At 32.6% G+C, this 19,972-nt stretch overlaps 1 protein-coding gene across 1 annotated transcript in view; it reads right to left on the bottom strand.

The window, feature by feature from the left end:
- The window catches only part of LOC108661913 (cytochrome P450 76A1-like), a 34,018-nt gene extending 14,956 nt beyond the window's left edge, over nucleotides 1-19,062 (bottom strand). Inside the window, 2 exon segments of the mRNA XM_018120903.1 lie at nucleotides 3,085-3,104; nucleotides 18,891-19,062. Coding sequence (XP_017976392.1) covers nucleotides 3,085-3,104; nucleotides 18,891-19,062 — 192 coding nt within the window.

Genomic DNA, 19,972 nt, shown 5'->3' with positions numbered 1-19,972 from the left:
TTTACGAAAACTTAAAATTTTGATCTGAGGTGTAAAATGACCATTTTACCCCTATTATTTCCTTCCATTTTAATTTAGTCCTTCCAACACTCATTTAACTCCAATTTCCTTCTATTACCTTCTTCTACACATGTACAAACAAAGTATGAAGTTTGTACTCCAACGCGATATCTCCATAATATTTAAAATATTTATTTATCCGCGCTATCTTTACTTAATAAAGACATACGACCCCATTAACGTCGTTTTTCTCCAAAATTCTTTCATTCTTCCTCTCCCTCACTTAGATTGACCATATACTCATTCTTCATGAAAAATTTTGACACTAAATAAAATATTATTTTATTCCAAAAATTTTCTCTTACCTCCTATTGTCTCCTTGGCACCCAAAATATCTTATTATGCCTATTTAGACCTTAAAATACCATAAAACCTTCTTCTGGGAGCTTTTTAGAAGAAATGATGAAACTACCCCTGACCCATGTTATTACATCTATGCTTAATTATGAGCCTATAAGGATTGAGGTCTCACAGATTGTAACACCTCGTACCCTTATTTAGCCGTCAATAAGACCGTATCGATAAAATGAAGAGTCACTTGATATAAATTAAGGGTCGAAAAACAGGTACGGGTGAGAAGAATATTTTGAAATAAAATATTATTTTATCTTATAAATAAATAATATTAAAATATTAATGTTTTATTGATTGTTGAAATTAGTCATGAAAGAAGGTTCTATGACTAATTTAAGTAGGGGAGAAGAAGTATGAATGAATTTGGGAGATAAATGACATAAGTGAAATCGTGTGATTTTATTAAATAGAGCTAACGCGGGTAAGTCAATATTTAAATATTACGGTGATACCACGTTTCGATATTTTGGTTGTGCACGTGTAAGAGAAGATAGAAAGAAATTAAAATTTTTACATGTGTCGGAAGGACTAATTTTAAAATACGAAAACTTGAGGATTGTGTAGCAAATACAAAGAAGTTGAGAATTTGTATGTAAATTTTATTATTTTGAGTAAATAAAATAAATAATAATAATAGTAAATGAATATAAAAATTGATATATGTAATTGTAAAAAAATAAAAAAGGGAAAGACCAACATGGGCAGCTGCCCATGTGGTCAAATAAGAAGCTACACTAATATTTTTGTGTTGAATGGGTAGGGGCCAGCCACATGGAGTGAAGGAAAAATAAAGAGAAGAAATTATGATGATGATGGGGTCGGCAAAGGATGAGAAAAAGAAGGAAAGGAAATAGAAATAAAAGAGATGAAAAGGAGAGAGAAAAAGAAAGGAAAAATCTAGAGAGTGGCCGGCCAAAGAAGAAAAAGGAAAGAAAGGTGACCGACGGTGAAAGAGGGAAAGAAGGAAGCCATTTATGAAGCAAAAATAAAAGGGAGGAAGAAGTTGATTTTGAAAGAGGAAAGAAAGAGTTGTGCAGCTGATTTTGAGAGGGGAAAACAAGGGTGTTGGCTACTGGAATTTGGAGGAAGGAAAAGAGAGGAAGTTGGGTTTTTGGGGGTGTTGTCGACTGTGAGAGAGAAAGAAGGGAGAAGAAAGGAAAAAAAAAAAGAAAAAAGGAAAGTGCTGTTGACTGACAGGGAAAAAGAGCAGAAGAGAGAGAAAGAAATAAAAAAAAGGGAGTGGGCATAACCCAATAAGGAGAAATGGAAAGAGCCCATGAGAAAGGCCTAGTGGCAACAAGGAAAGAAAAGTCCAAAAGAGAAAATAAAGATGAAAACTTGGGCCAACTAAACCCAATTTGGAAGTGTTAAAATAAATATAGTGCACTATAGTGGTGTGCCAGAGGAAGTAACGAGCGGTCAGCAAGTAGAAATAGTGTTGTAATATCTCGCTATTGTAAGGTGAGTAGGAGGTGTCAATTTTAAAATTTTCGTAAATATATATCTATACGTATGATTTATTTTAGACGCGAAAATTGTGGATAACATGTGCTAGTAGCAATCTTAGGAAATTGTGGTTGCAAATTATGTTTAGAAATCATTTTGAATATATATGTATAAATTATATGTAAAGTGTTTTGAAAATCGAGAAACAAGCCCTTCACACTGTTTTGCCTCAAAATCTGTGCCTTATATTTATGTAGTGTGCATTCATAGTTATATTGCTTATTCACCATGTGAATTATTGTTTTAAAATTCATGCATAAATATATTTTGAGGAAATGATAGATTTTATCATACCCTATGTTGAATGCTTTGTAAATAATTTTGAAATGAGAGTTCAAGGATATAAAGTGATTTTTAAAATGGTTTTATAAACTGAGAGATTCAAGAGTAGGCCGACTGTCACTTCGGTTAAGTGTGACCCTCATGCACGAGTGAGCTCTAGCTAGAGAACCTTTAGGTCACCGACGGGCGGTTAGGCATGACGGGGACCATGGCCTGTGATATATGTATGCATGGCTAGGGCACTAGATGATTTCGCGGTTGTGACCGCTTGATTCTCCGATGTCGGCCAACATCGTTGAGATTGCCATGGCATGTGGGATCTGGTGGAGCGAGGCTCCCGAAGGTTATTACGTGGTAGCGGGATCATGGATTTTATTTGATTTTCTACGTGAGACAAAAATCTCTTTGGGTTTTTAGACTCTTACTTCTTGCATGGTGAAAATGAAATTATGCGGTTTCCTGCAGCTCCCCTTGGTTTTACTGTTATATGAATTTTACCCTCGCATACGAGGCAATTTACGAACTGTGTATAAACCTGGTTACTATTTGGTTTCGTGGGAGCTTGTCCATCTTCATTGATTTAATTTGAGTATTACATAAGACAATTTCGACTGCAGAGATCTTTTACGAGCATGAGGTTTAAAATGATATTTTACTGATTTAGTTTGAAAATGGTTGTTAACCTTTTTGCTGCACAAAAGTTAACTTATTTGATTTGACATACATTATGGTTGATTATGACTTACAAAAGATTCTCGATATTTTCTTTTATACATATAAGGCACAAATCTCCGTTTGAATTAAATATTTTTATCTATTTGGCAAGCTTTATTATTCAAAATCTCTCCCTTATTGCTTGTTTTCCATTTACGCCTTACTCACGGAGCTGATGATCACTGAGTCTATGAGACTCACATCCCTCTTTTTCCTTTTTTGCAAATAGGGATCAGCATAACGTGTAATCATCGACGTGTACGGTTTACCATATGTAGGTAAAGGCACTCATAGCATTTTATCCCGAGTCACTCCGCTATTAGAGGTCAAATCGTAGCACTTTGTTTATTAAGTTGTAAACGAATATTGGTGTTGATATAAGTAAATAATTGTAGATCATGGATTTCAATGTATATACTTGTGAATAAATGGTCTAAAGATTGAATTGTTTATTATGTTTATAGTTCAAATCATGATATGATAGAATAATGTTTTAAGTACCAACATGGAATGGTGATTGTATATAGTGAACTAACGGGTAATTCGAGAAAGGCTTGTTCGGGACTTGACGGGTCTTTCCTGGAGGTCTCAGACGTTGGTAGCTACCGAGGAGGGGTCGTTACATTTGCCTTCTATGACATTAGGAGCTAGTTGAGTAATCAAAATTCTGGTTCCGTTGTAAAGTCCAGCACTTTGATTTATGTTTCTCAATAACATAACAACTGTACTTACCTTCAAATCAAGCTAATGTTTAGGAATTCTAGGGAAGTTAAGTGAGTTTAAAAATTCTACCAGATAACAGTTCATGCTCCATCGAATGGTCTACAGATTTTGATATTTGGTCGATGCTGAAATATGACTTCAATCTACCTGGAATCAAATTAAGCACATATGAGTCATAAGATCAACAGTTTCATTGTAGGGAATGATAATTGACCTTTGTTTCAGGTAGTGTATGTCTGAAAACTTTTCTTGTAGTTAGTTATATATAGTTGAGACAATAGTTTGTATCGAATTTTCAGTAGATGGTAACAATAAATCATCTGGTATTTGAATCCAACATGGTTCATCTTCATCTTCATAGTTAGAGGTCGGAATGTTTCCGTTTCCTATGTCTAGTAACCATTGAGCAAAACTTGAAATTTCAAATCCGATATGTTCATCAAAATTAGACCATAAAAGTCTCATGTTTGTCTTTAATTCATATATACAGCAATTTTTCCATAATAGTGATTGATTTATTGATGCATTTACAATGTCTGATCTTGTTCCAACTTCGACAACAGGCAATATTTGTCTGAAATCTCCTCATAATAGCACAGTCTTTCCACCAAATGTCTTATTCTCAGTTTCTAGACAATTATCAGTGAGTAAATCTTGTAAGGTTTTATTCAAAGCTTTAAAACAAAATCTGTGAATCATTGGAGCTTCATCATAAACAATTAGACTGGTATTTTCAATTAATGAAGCAAGTTGTGTACCTCTTTTTATCTGACATGTTGAACATTCATCAATATTTAATGGAATTTTGAATCTGGAATGTGCTGTTATTCCTCTTGGTAGTAGTAAAGATGCAATTCCAGATGAAGCTACAGCAAGAACTATTTTTCCTGTTGATCTAATTCTTGATATTATTTTATTCCATAAATATGTTTTTCCTGTACCACCATGTCCATAAACAAATAGCATTTGACCTTCATTGTTTTCAACAGATTTTTTCACAGCCTCGTAAACATTCAATTATTCAGAATTGAGATTTGACAGACATTGTAAATGTTCCTCCACAAGTTCCTCCAAATTGGAATTGACTTTTTCATGAATTAATCTGTTTTGCAATGTGTACAAAGAACCTTCTGTTGGGAGTGGCAGATTAAATTCTAATAGTGAACTGCAATTTTTATTGAAAATTTTTTCTAGAGCTATCAAAGTAAAATTCTTCACGTCATTTTCTAGAACTTGATATTTAGCAATCCCAAAAGCTTGTCTCAGTTTATATTCTATGTCTTCACTAATGTACTTCCAAGTATTTTCCCAAAATAATATAGGATTAGCTACTTCACAGGACATCACAATGGAAACAAAAAGTTACCGTAAGTGTTCACTGGTTGCCTATTTTGAAGCTTGTTTCATTGTTGTTGTCCATTCTTGGTCATTTCCAAGTAGTCCTACTGCTTCACATGCTGTTTGATATGTAGAATTAGTATGCCTTGTACTGTTCTTAGTTCTTCAAAACTTTTTGCACCTCTAATAACATTTAATAGTAATCGAAGAAAGTAAAGTTCCCTTGCTGCTGGATGAACATATGTAATTCTTCTAATACATTTTTCTTTTTGTCGTTTCTTCCAAACTGTTTCAGATTTTGACCAAACCCACTTTGTTGGAAACTCTACATAGATTAACTGCCTTGTATCTTCATACAACTAGTGTCAAGAACCCAAACTCTGAGCCATGACAGGTGCATGGGCCCAATGGACGTAGTCCATTAAGCCCAAGCAAGCCTATTAATCTGACATGTTCATCATTCCATCATAAACTGCTAAGTCACATTTCATAACTTAGAATCAGAATAATATTAAACATTGTCATCTCACACTGGCATACCAAACAAGTGTATATACATTGTTTACAACATGTATCTTAATAATTTACATTAAGTTTGTCTATACACAACAAAAGAACACTCGACTTCCAACGGAGAGACTCGGACAAATGTACAACTACTGAATGTCGAGACACCTACCAAAAGATGGATACAAGTCTACGAGGACACCTCGTCCTAGTTACTAGCTGCCTTTTGATATGAAAACATAAAGTTGAAAATGGTGAGTATAAACCCAGTGAGTGAACAAGGAAGGGAACAAGTAAACAATAAAGAATGTTTAATAAAATCATGATGCATTTATTTTTCAAAACAATGCAATTTATTTTAGTTCTTATTAAACCTCATGTAAACCCCACATGAGTAAATACTTTATAAAATGAGTCCATGCTCAACAAAGGATTTGGAGAGTAAAAACTTTAATAGCAATCATGCAAATCAAGTCAAGTAAACGACGGGTCCTCACTGCAGCGGGAAGGCATTCTCGCTGTAGCGAAGTTAAAAATTCAAGTTATTAGCCGAACGAGGGTTTTTCAACTGACCGAGGGTTTCTCTCAAAATTTCGTTATTCCAAACTTAGTTAGATAATCCCCAAACATGTTGGAAGTCCATGCTCCACTAGGGTATAAATGAAATGGAAAAATATGACAAAAACCCATAAGATAGCAAAATGGACAGAAGGTTTCTTACTGCAGTGAGAAGCTACTGTAACTTTTTCGCTGCAGCGAGAACCAGTTCGGGTAAAGGCCATCAAACCCGAGACTTTTTCGTTGCAGCGAGATTAAATCTCGATGCAGTGAGAAACAAGGCACCAGCAAAAATCCCCATTTTCCTCAAGCAAAGACCACCTTATTCACATGACCAACACAACATGAAACTCATATAATTTCCCAAAGTTTAACATGTAAAATTTCACTTGCATTTCATCCATATACCATATTATGAACTTTATATCACACACACACATCATCATCATTTGTGCACTCTCTACTCGCACACTTCATCATCATCATGTGTGCACTCCCTACTCACACACTATCATCATCATGTGTGCACTCCCTACTTGCCCACCTCAACATCATCACCCATCATCATTCATCAATACACAGCACATATTCAAAAGGCATATACATACATACCAACATAATAATAAACACAAGGATGCATCCTTCTACACATTTTCCATTTCACAATATCAAAAACATTTAATCAAGGCTTATTCCCTAGCACACATTTTCAAAGACAAGTTGGATAAAATCATTCACATTTTCCAAAACAAGTTTGAAATGCAAGTCCACTCACCGGTATTTGTTGAGCCTTTAACCAACTCTAACTTCACTAATGGTCCAATTGGGACAGTGTGGCTTTGTTGGAACCTATCATCACATTACCATCACCATTATGTTAATTCACATACTATAAACCCTAAAAGCTATCTCTTAGCTAGCTTTCAATTGCCATTTAAATGCCTATCCATTTTCACTATCCTATCACTCTAAAGTGATTTAACAATCTCAACTACAAAGTATTCACAAATCAAATCTCTAGTCATTCTCAACACTAAAATTTCAACTCTAATTTACTACTCACCTTGGTAGCTTTGTGCTTGAAATTCTTTCCAAAAACTTTCAAGCTATTAAATAAGCTTTCTCTTTCTCTCTCTAAAACACTTAACGAGAGAGAGAGTATGGAAACAAGGTTTTTCAAGGGTTTTAAAGAGAGAGTGGAAGAGCACAAGGGTTTATGAAAGGGTGCACCAAAAGCATAAAAATTTAGAACTATTTTGAGAGAGATTATAGAGCTTTATATCAAGCTTCCATGGAGGTTGGGAAGCAACGTGAAATGGAAGAAGAAGAAGAAGAAAAGCTACTGAAGAACGCAGAAGTTGTTGGAAGAAAGAGATATTTATAGCCCAAGCTTATCCACTCCACTTAAATTACCAAAATGCCCCTTCACAAATTAGCTTATTCTCTTCCAATCTTTTATGCAATCTCTTTACTCCTTTGACATTAGGACAAGGTCCATAATAGTCTAGAAATGTTCGGGTTCATGAAAACTTAAAAATTTTGACCCAAGGTGAAAAATGACTATTTTGCCCCTACCGTGAAAATCATCCAAAATTTTCTTTCCTTGTCATTTTATCCATATTTTCATCATTCATTTATGCCTTAGGCCTATTTAGGACATAATATTGTTTAAAACTTACTTTTATGGGTTTGCTAAGGAAATGATGAAATTACCCCTGATAAGGGATATCGCGTATACTTCCATCTACGAGTCTATAAAGGTCAAGGTCTCACAATTGGTTTGTTTTCATCCATTCTGTGAACATTGTTTTTGTGACATCAGGCCAGTGGATCACTCCATACAAATTATCAGTATCATTGAAGCATATATTTTGCTGATCTGATAAATGAATCGCTAATTTTTCAACTGCTAGTTGATGATGATGTATATCAAATGCAAACATTCTCCAACACGATTCATAGGATGATAAATATCTACAATCCAAGTACGCTTTAATTCATCAAAACAGTTTGGTAATTCTTGTTGTTCTATGCTACTATTTAAATTACTATTGAGAATGATTGCCCTAGCTCTGTTTGGACCGTTGTTAATATATCTGAATAGATATTTAATAGCTTTTGATCTACTACAAAGTTCTACATTAATATGAGCCTGATAATTAACAACCAAATCAACATTATGAGCCACAACAAATTTGTTATCCAATTCGACATTATTCTTAACAACAATACATGATTTATCAATTATTTATCTTATTCTGTAGTGAACAAACTTATCTTCATTAAGTATAGCTTCTGACTAATATTGTTTTGGGAAGAACTTTGAACATTTACCTCTAACCATACATGGAGAAGAAGGATTGAAATACCATATGGTTCATGCATCATAAAAGTTGAAACAGTTTCATACCCGATTGGATAAAGTTCTTTGTTTGGAATTTTAGCTGATATTATTCTGTTCACATCTTGTTCATTCTTACACTTTGTAGTAGATTCTAGCCAAAGCAGTATGTGAACATGTGGAAGACCACGTTTTTGAAATTCAATTGTATATGTAACTACAAAACATTAAAGTAAATAGAAAGATAGAAAAACATTAAAATTATAAGTATCATATAATTGAAAATAAAAACAAACATTGACAATTAAATCAATATTGTAACAAACTACAATATACAGAAAAATTTTACCTGCTGAAATTGGTCCAAAATGCTTGTTTTCAATTAGATCGTCCATGAAGTACTGAAGCTTTAATTTGAATACTCTTGAAACTATATCAGGTCTGTCTTGTGCCTATTGGCCATCAATCATACATAAAGCTTCATTGATTTCTGACCATTTTGCATTGCAGGTAAATGTTATGAACAAATCTGGATAGCCATAGTGTCGACAAATTGCCATTGCATCTTGATAATTTTGGAATAGGTAGCATGCACTTCCAATAAACGTTGTAGGTAATAGTACGTGTTTTCCAACTGCATTACCTTGTAGATCACCTCTTGACACAACATCTTTCAATCCTTTATATACCTCAGCCCTTAAAGTTTTTTGATTATTTCTAACAAACTGTAATCTCATTTCTTCTATTGCACAAAATGTGTCAACAATAAACTGCTGAAAAAGCCTACCACCTCTAAGCAATGTACTTTTGTTTGGACTTCATTGCTGAATAACATAAGCATAATATTCTTTCATTGAAATCTGTTTTCTTTTTGGTCTCTTTTTGACGGGAGAGTCAACATAATTTATATCCAATCTATATCCATCTTCTCCATATGGAAACAAAATAGGATACTGCATTGCCATAAAATAAGGATGAAGCTCACTTATTCGCTTAAGTCCATTAGTTTGATGCTCAACTATAATGTCACGATAATTGTCAGATGCTCCTGTATCTCTAACAATCAATCTTGCAAGTTCTGATCTAGTAGGAGTGGCATAAGTTTTGTCTTGGTTATTCCGTGCTCCGAGTAATTTAAGCTGAATTCTAATATTATTAGATTCTTTAGACCGATCTCGTACTTGTTTAAAGACTTTAACTATTTCATTAGTCTCATCAAGCATCTTGATTAAACCTTCTACTATACACTTATATATCATATTATTGGTATTTTCATGTGCAAAAATAGACATTCTATTTGATATCTCGTTATCAGTATCATATATATATAATTGTGCAAACTTAGGTTTGTGCCCTATTGTAGGAAGTAAGGAACCAATACGATGATGATTTTGCCCATTAATCCTAAATATATATGGTCCAACACTACTATTTATGCTATTATCTATTCTACCACTGATAGAGGTAAATTGAAACATAGAGTTGTAAATACTAATGTTTTCTCTAAATTTAGTACTTTTACTATCTCCTTTGTAATCTAGCAAAACATCTAAGAAATGTGGTGTATGATTAAATGAAGATAATCGAACAGTACCTTGTTGACAGCATAATGTAAATGTACAAAAAGTTGTTACTTGAGTTGTATCAACTTTTCATACCACATTATAGCATCACAAAAGGGACAAAAGCAGGTTGGTCCACCAAAGTTAAATGTTGAATACAATTTTCATATTATGTAAGTAAGAGTAAATAATATGTTACAAAAACTACAAACTTAACATTTACAAAGTACAGAGAGCATATTAGAATTCAAGCATTACTTGTATGTACAATAACCGTTAATTGGTTTGACCTTTCATTTATTTGTTCATGTTGTACAACTCCAGAAGAAACAATCCTATCATGGCCTTTATCTTTCTCACAGAACCAAAAAATATAGATTGATAAACAATATTTGAACAAAAAATTGGTTGGATAATTGTAAATGAACAGTATACCATGACCTAACAATTATTAAAGTTATGCATATACCATGAACATCAAGTTTTGCTTTTCAAATTCTCCTTGAGAAAACACTTGTCATAAACTGATCATCCATAATAGGTACATCATATAGATTTAAAAATCACATGTTCCTAAAGACTGTATAGATTCATGACCAATAATTGAAACATCATATAGATTTTCAAAATGAAAATAAGATGTCTCAGCATTATGTTGATAATAACTTGAATTACTACTGTTTAACTAATTCTGACCACCTACTCTGTTAGCAGTTTTTATGACATGACTATTACTTGTAACAGGATATTCTTCCATAGAAAATGTCAAAGTTGAGTTTTCAACAAAAGGTACATCAAAAAGATTATTGATGAACCAACAGGAAATTTCACAAATTGACTACCTTCTTTATATCTTCCTCTTTTCCTTACATGTTCATTCGACATTATATTTGTACAATATACAATATATATTAAATATTTGTTACATAAATTAATTAACATTATTTATGATTCTCAAGATATTTGTATGAAACACACAAAACATATGTAACGAAAATTATACGATACTCATGTTACAAAAATTGATGGAAAAAAGTATATAGTCATCATTATTATTTAAATAGTATTTGACGTCTATACTTGTATGCCAACAACAAAACAAACACTTAAGTACAAAACGAACTTCATATACAGTGATCATTGTAAAAGATAAATCATATAGAAAAAGATTTACTAATGAAGAAATAATACACAGAAATAATCATAAAATACTTACTGTGAAACTAATAAAACAGCAACACAATGAAACACTTAATTTATATTAGTTAAAAAAATAGAATAAAGAATAAAGAATCAATAAATAATTGAAACTCACTCTTAACAGATTTTCTCAAAGAAAAGGTCATTAAATATTTGAATGATATACTTCAACAATAACTCTAGCAAGCTGCGACAACAAAAGCGTACATGAAAATGAGCTAACAAATATTTCAATATGTTGACAGTAAGCCCAACGTAAATTGCATGATAATCATAAGTAAAGGAAAGAGTACAATGCATCAAACACACAGTTGAAAGCTACAGAATGTAGCAATAGATACTTGAAAAGAAAAGAGATAAGGTAGCTATCAAGGAGAGAATTCCCGAAGAAAATGAAGGTAACATGTTTATGTTATTTTTTAAATTGATGGTGTTACAACATCAAATGTTACTGAACTCCTTGTTGTTAGATATGTGTTTCAGCTTTTTTCTGCATCAAGTTGGCTGAAAAGGTATGATTTGATTATTGAAAGTGATTCTCATAATGCTATTAAATGAAGTTTGCAACCTAAAGAGGCTTTTTGGAAGTTCAGAGGTATTGTAATGCAGATTGAAGCATTAAAAAAAAAGGTAAATGGATGCAGTTTGCAACAGATTCTGAGATCCAGGAATGAAGCAACTGATAATCTAGCGAAAGTTGAGGTGCAAAAGGTAGAGGATCCGATTAGATAAAGGGTACTGATGCAAAGACTAAGGAGCATTAGTAAGAAAGAGATTGTATGCAGTTAAGCATGATAGGGGGCGGTTGGATTGTTAATGTTTTTGTGTTTGTCAATAACAAAATCTATTTGTTATTGCTAGGTTCTTTTGTTGATAGCTAATTTGTTTTCCTATGTCTTTTTAATTGGGAAATTGGGTTGTTTTGTTTTTGGGTGCTGTGTGGTCTTTGTGGGAAAAGGGGTGGGATGCTGCAAGTTTTTTTATTCCCTGCAGTTTTGTACAGGGGTTGGCACCTATAGTGTGTGTTGCCTGTATGTATTTGGCTGTATAGCTTTATGATCAATACAAATCTTTGTCATTTAAAAAATAAATAAATAAATACTTGAAAAGTGATAGAATAAAAGAAAGCAAAATAATAAAAAAAATTCTTAAACACTTCACATTGAAATATCTTATCATGAAACTGTTGAATATCAAAATTATATGAAATAATCAAAACAATAAAATACTAAAAAAAATAGAGGTCTCGTTATTAGTTAAAGAACAATCAAACCATGATAGAGAAATTAACTTAAACAAAATAAAGTATTCTTGCAGCTTGTATGTTGTAAAACTTACTGTTATATGCACACAGAAGAAACAAAACATAAACTAAGGTTAAACTATTGAAAGAAAAAAATGAATCACTAATAATCAGTCAAGAAGAAAAAAGAATAATAAGAAAAAAGTACAATCTTTGCAAACTAATGGAATACAAAAAAATCAAACAGCAGAACATACACAAACGAAAAGTAGGTAAGAGAATTAGAGAAAGCAAATGTTTGTGTTACAAATAAAAATAATCTGACTATAATAACAAAACAAAAAAATTAGACCATTGATAATGAATCAAGAACAAAAAACAATAATAAGAAAAAAAATAGAACCTTTCGAGATTGGTGAAATAAACAAAAACCAAACACCAGAATGTAGATAAACCAAAAAAAGCAAAGAGTGTTCTAGAAGCCAAACGTGTCTTTTACAAACAAAAAGAAATAAGCATAATATTTATAATACAAAAAGGTAAAAGAATTCAAAAAACTGGAAAATAGTGGGACAAACTCAAATAACCGGTCAATAGTAGTCCTTTCATTAACATAAAAGTTAGACAAAAAAGTCAAGCTAACTGACAATCGACATGACCAAGCAAGAGCGTATAAATCTGCATATACTTTATCCTTTTCTTATTTCCAATGATCAAAACAACATAGTTTCAAAAGCTAACAAGACCCTAACAGCCTAGCCCAACCCATCCACTCCTCCTACCAAGCATTGCAATCAACCAAAAATAATCGATTGCCTTGCCTTTCCCCATTATCCGACCAAAAACAACGGACGAACCTCAAAACAAGAAACCTAATGCTTATTCAACTATCAATTTTTTTAATTACTTTGTCTTTCGCCAGCCCTTCTGTTAAGCCCTTCAACACTGCCTGTGTTGACTCCTTAAAACGTAACAAAACTCCAACAATCTAACTCAACCCACCTCTTGTCGTAAAAGACCATCACAATGAACCAAAAACAATCGACGCACTTTTCTTTCCCCATCATCGGACCGAAAACAACCGATGAACCTCACAACAAAAAACCCAATGTTTATACAACCATTTTTTCCTGATTCGTATTCCTTTCTCCTTTGCTTCCGTTAAACCTTTCAACCACTGCCTCTTTTCATCCCTTCCTTTTCAACTTTTTTTGTCTTCCCTATTTCTTTTGTCAATAACTTCTAACTGTCCATATCTTCCTATTGTTCTTGTCCTTTCGTTGGATACAAATGAAAAAAAAAAACCTAAAATGATTCGCTTCCTATTCTTCTTGTCTTTTCCTTGGACGCAAATGGAACAAAAAAATAAAATAAAATGATTTGCCGTCCTCAGCTAATGACATGAAAAAACAATCTAACCACACCAAAAGACAAAATGGCATCGTTTCAATCAAACAAAGGAGCAAAGGACAACACTTGACAAACTCAAAACGGTGTCGTTTGGATGCTAGAAAATAAAAAAAATAAAAAAAGCAAAGCATCCAATTGAACGACACTTGTCATTCAATTGGGCATACAATTGAAGGGAATTAAAATAGTTACACCGGATCCTTTTTTATTGATAGTATAGATATGCCCTAGAAAAATGAAGTAGCTGACTTGTTGCTTTGACTTGAAAAAGTAGATTTCAAAAGCTTAGCAGGAAACCTTTTTGGTTAGTATCACTTTGGCTGTTGTGCTGTTTATAAATTTGATTTGCCTAAACTAAACTTCTGTTTGGTTGGTATTTTTTATTTATTAAAAATCAATAGAATTAATTATTTATTTTATGTGATGTTTTTTATGAGGATGAAAGTTTGCATGTTTTAAGGTACATTTGGTGGAATGAAAGTTAGATGATCTTGGAATAGATATAGAATATTATTCAAGCGGGACTAAGGAATTGTTTAAAATTGCTTTACCTCATTATTAACTTTGCATTATTGCTATTGTAAAGTTACAATCTTTTAATTTGTACTTTCACAGTTTACTCCTTCAAATTATGTGCATTTTGTAATGTCAATAATATATATATATATTATATATATATATATGTTAATATNGATTTTTATTACGGTTGAACATGGTTGTTAAAATTTATTTAAAATAGATTTGAAAGGATATCGTTATATATATATATATATATTACTATATATTGTAATTTACAAAGCTAGGAAACAAGCCCTTTAATCTGACTTGATCTTTAATATTTATTTCAAAAATTGAATTCTTATTTCTAGTGCCATAGAGTGACCATTTTATGATATTTTTACTTTGTTTAGAAATGTGTAAATGGTATATGAAATGTACTTGCTTATTGTGCATAAATGGCATGAAATATTGAGCTTGACAGGTGCACATTATTGTTTTAAATGTTCGGCAACGTTAATGTTTATAATTGTTATGGTATGATTTAAAGAGCATTTCAATATCATTCTATTTCTAAAAGGTGCACGCTACTTTGGAATAAAATTTTGTATTTGAAAAGTTTTGACAACATTGTTAAATTGTATATACATGACATGATTTTCAGAATTGATGAATTTTAGCAAGGGGCTAACTTGTTTTAAATCATATATATACTGCCCTAAGTTATTTGGATTATGTGGAAGGGACCCATGAGTTTATTTAAACCTACCCAAGAGCTAGTATGCTTTGCTTATTTGATGTTTTAAACGTTATTGGATAATGCTGGTTTTGACTGGTGATCATGGCTGAAAATGTTTTATGCTCGTCTTACTTTCATTATACGTTATGATTTATGCCTTTTAGCTAATTATGAGCTAATACCATGTTGCGTTAACATTTAACTGCCATGACCAGTCAAATTCAGTTTTATTAAAAGAGATTTCTTATGTTGCATGACGCAATTGTAACCTTTATTAATGGTTTAAATGCTATATGAATCATGTTGGCAAATACATCACCTTACTGATTAGAGAAAAAAAAAAAAGGTGATAGTATGACTTAGTCTGAGTATGCATAGATTATTGGAAGTCTGATGCATTTGATAAATTGTACTCGATTTGATATAGCTTATGCTATATATAGATTGAATAGATATACACAAAGTCTCGATTGAGATCATTGGACTATCTTGAGCAAAATAATGAAATATTTGAGAGGTACTATAAATTATGGTATTTTATATAATGGATTTTTCATTGTATTAAAAGGATACAATGATGCTAATTGGATCTCAGATTCAGATGAGACAAAATCCACAAGGGGTTATATATTCACCCTTGGTGGGGGTGCTATAACTTGAAAATCAGCCAAACTAACAATAATTGCTAAATCTACAATGGATTCAGAATTTGTAGCTTTAAAGTTGGTTGGCAATGAGGCTGAGTGGTTGAGAAACCTCTTAGCAGATATTTTATTGGAATGAAACCAACACCGTCTGTGTCTATGTATTGTGATTGCCAAGCGGCAATAGTCATTGTGAAGAATAAAACTTTCAATGGTAAAAATAAACACATTTGTTTGAGACATGATGTAGTAAAGCAGCTGCATAGAGTTGGAATTACATCCATTAATTATGTGTAGTAAAGCAGCTGCAAAGTCATTTAGTCTTTGATTTTTTCAGGATATTGTCGTAACGTGCGGGTCTGGGAACCCAACCGCTAGACGTGTGATAACATAGGGAGTCGCCACCAATCTTTTTTACCTAGGTGCAATTGGTCACTTATTAAATTGCTTCTGTTTGACGAAATCCTAAATTTATTTTAGGTTCATCAAAAAAACGATGAACTGGTCTACATATTTTATTTAGAGTTGGGTTCAAGAGTGCGGTTATGTACAGAGAAGGATTAACACCCCTATTACCCCCGTTCCACGAACGTTACCATTTTACCATATATTATCCTACCCTATTGATTTTATTGTTGTGTTTTCTTAATTATTATTTATTTATTTTTATTATTTTTTTATTTTAATCTTTTATTTTATTAAAATACTTTATTGTGACGTACCCTTGATGCATATTGTGAAATGGATGGCATAAAATTTAGATAATGTCAAACGAGTACCTTTTATTGAGGATATTTCTTGAATCCTCCCATCATGTTGGTGGAATCCGAGGATATCCTCTCACTTAGAGAATTACTCGGAAGACTCGCCTTTGCAAGTTTAACGAGTAAATCCCATCATCGGGATAGTTGTTTGCGAGTAGAAATAGCATTTTCATGAATGCAAATCTTAATACGAGCAAAAACTTTTTATTAAAGATATTTCTCTGAACCCTCCCATCGTACTGGTGGGGCTCGAAAGTATCTGTTCACCTAGGAAGTTTTCCAATGAAACTCGCCTTCACAAGCTTCCACAAAAAGTCTCCTCATCGGGCTTATACTCGTATACAGAATATTTATATATGCCATGACATTTAATAATGCAACAATGGTACATGATGTACTCATAAATCCTATTGTTTATTCCTTATTTTATTATTTCTCCATGTGAGCATATATACCATGACTAAATATTTTATATTTACTTATTGTTCCATTTTTATTTCGTTATGTATTTTGCTATGTAAGTACTTATTTACTTCACTATATGAAAATTTTCAAAATCATATTTTTAGACCAAATATTTTTATTTTATTTATTTTTTATTTCATAATTATTATTTATATATGTCTCTTATCCATTCCTCTTTGTATTATTATTATTATTATTATTGTTAATATAATTATTATTCTCATTACTTCCTATTTTTTTACTTTTTTGACCAATTAGTAATTGAGTATATAATTTGTATTTAAAAGTAGAATTATCGAAATTCAAAATGAGGACCCTCCCATCATACTGGTGGGGTCTTAATCAAAATTTTAACCTAAAGAAACCCATTTGGAATTGAGACTTCTCGCGTTCCGAACGGACATCCTATCATCGGTATTAATTCCAAATCAAACATCATATTTTTATACTTAATAATTTCATGCTAGGTCCTATTCTTTTTATTTTATTTTATTTTATTTTCATTTATTTATTTATTAACTTTTTAGACCAAACCTTTGAACTTTCCTAATTATAAATACTAATCATAAATATATTTTTTATTTTGCTAATTCACCTAACCTATTTTCCTAGAATAGTCTAAACTTAAACCAAAAATACATTTTAATTAGGCAAAATGGACTAGACCCAAAATCAATTAAAACAAGCTCCAATCAAGAGGGAAGGTTATACCTTTCTGGGCTATGATTAGCCCAGCTCAAAGATCCATAGAAAGCCCAAACGCGCTGTATTAGGTCCACTCCCTTAAGTCCACCAAGCCACACTCCAAACGTACCGTTTGGTGCTATTTTTTCTTTTCTTCTCCCTTTCTTCTTTTTCTTTTTTCTCCTTCTTCTTCCTCTTTCTTTCTTTTTGTCTTGGCCCACTCACTATCCCTTCTTCTACACCGCTCACTCTCTCTCTCTCTCTCTCTTCCTTCCTCTAACCAGCAACTTAAACCCCCTAATCTCTCTTCTAAACACACAACGGTTACCCTTTTTGAAAACTTCAACCTAAAAACCAAACAAAAAATAAAGATCTCCCCCTAGAAACCAAAATAAAAATAAAATCTCAAAATTACTCTCTTCTAAACTCACTCTCCATTGTGTATATTTTTTTTTATTTTTTTATATTTTTTATGGCTATTGTGGTTGGTTGGCTGGTAGAGAAAACTAGGGATTTTTTTATTTTTGGTTACTTTTCCACTGCTGGAGTAGGATTTTTAAGTGTTTGTTCTAAAGGTTTTTTTTTTGTTTTTTGTTGTTGCCCCCCGTATTTCCATGGCTTTCAGATCCTCTTTAAAGGCTGGATTGTCCAAAATTTTGGACAATCTAGAGGTGGAGGCTCTGGCACCAAGGAGTTGGTAGTTGGAGCCCCATTCTTCACTTTTCAGGAGCATTAAATGCTTTGCCATGTCTATTAGGGAGGGATGGTTGAGCGTACGCTTAGTCATTTCCCTGTTTCCTCTCTTTTTTTTTGTTTTTTATTATTATTTTAAATTTATTTATTATTTATTATTTATTATTTTTTTTATTTCATTATTATTTTTTTTAAATAGGTGCCTACAGATATTTATAACGTTACATAATATTTTATTTTTTATTTTCTCCTGATTCTCTCAATTGTTCATCTTTATAAATATAGCCTCCACGTTCATTCTCAACACACCTCACTTCTTTGCTTCCCTCACTCCATTACTTCTCTACTTCCCTCACTCCCTTATCTTAAAGGGTTCTTTCTTATTAGTAATTTTTATGCTGTTCCTGGTATCCCTAATAGTTTGTGTAAACTAATCGGGAAAAGTCTGTTGAATCTTAGAGAATAACCACTATAGTCCTTTTGCACTAAGTTTATACTTCGAAGGGATGAAAATTATCCTTAAGGACAGTGATACCACGCCTCAACCTTCTTAATGTTCTTACTTATTTTATTTTATTTTCATTTATTTCTCGATTTTTTCTAACAGGTTGTTGAAGAAAACCTGGCTGGCTCCTCTATGCCATCACCACGAAACTCCACTAGTACAGCTAAGAAATCTTTTCTTTTCCCTTCATTATATCCGTTTTCTATACTTTCCATCCTTTCTTTAATGAATTCTCCTGCAATTTCAAAGGCTTGCTCAATGTGAAACGACATGTTGGGAATGTGTGACACAACAGGGTTTAAAGTTTGTGACACACCATGGAGGGAATCTGTGACACTGCAGGGTTCAAAGTTTATGACATGCCATGGAGGGAATCTGTGACACTGCAAGGTTCAAAGTTTGTGACACGCCATGGAGGGAATTTGTGACATGCCAGCATTCAGAGTTTGTGACACGACATGGAGGGAATCTGTGACAAGTTAGTGTTCAGAGTTTATGACATGCCATGGAGGGAATCTGTGACACGCTAGTGTTCAGAGTTTGTGACACGACATGAAGGGAATCTATGACATGTCAGCATTCAGAGTTTGTGACACGCCATGCAGGGAATTTGTGACACGACAGGGTTAAGACTTTGTGAGATGCCATGAAGGGAATTTGTGACATGGCAGGATTAAGAGTTTGTCAGACTCCATGGAGATCCATGACACGACAGGGTTTAGAGTGTGTGACACGACATGGCAATTTATAAGTGACACGACAGGGTTTGAAAAAGGAAAAAAAAAGTGAGCAAATATCGAGGAAACCAATTGGACTTCCATTGAATGAATTCAATGAATAAATGAATATTTATAGAGGAAATTGTGAGGCCATTTCATTTTAATTAAATATTTTTTAAAAATCATAAACATCTGTGTAAAGGAACTCAGAGAGTTTGATTTGATTCATTCCCTATTCCCAAAGGTACCAGAGTGTTCGACTTTGTTATTTGCAAACTTGACGACACCACAGCAACAATGTTGGTTATCAGTGAAGAGGTCAGTCAGTCTAAAAATAAAACTTTTAAAACTTTTTTCTGTTCGTTAATTTTTTACTAGGTTTGTGTGATATGTTCGTGTTTTTTCAATCTTTTACAATTGTTTTGTTTAAACTGTTTTCTTCTCAGTTTTATGGTTATACCAA

This window comes from Theobroma cacao, chromosome 5, assembly GCF_000208745.1.
Source record: "Theobroma cacao cultivar B97-61/B2 chromosome 5, Criollo_cocoa_genome_V2, whole genome shotgun sequence".
NCBI classification, from domain to species: domain Eukaryota; kingdom Viridiplantae; phylum Streptophyta; class Magnoliopsida; order Malvales; family Malvaceae; genus Theobroma; species Theobroma cacao.
Note: the sequence above shows the minus strand (reverse complement) of the source record. Positions and strands in the feature narration are given on the sequence as shown.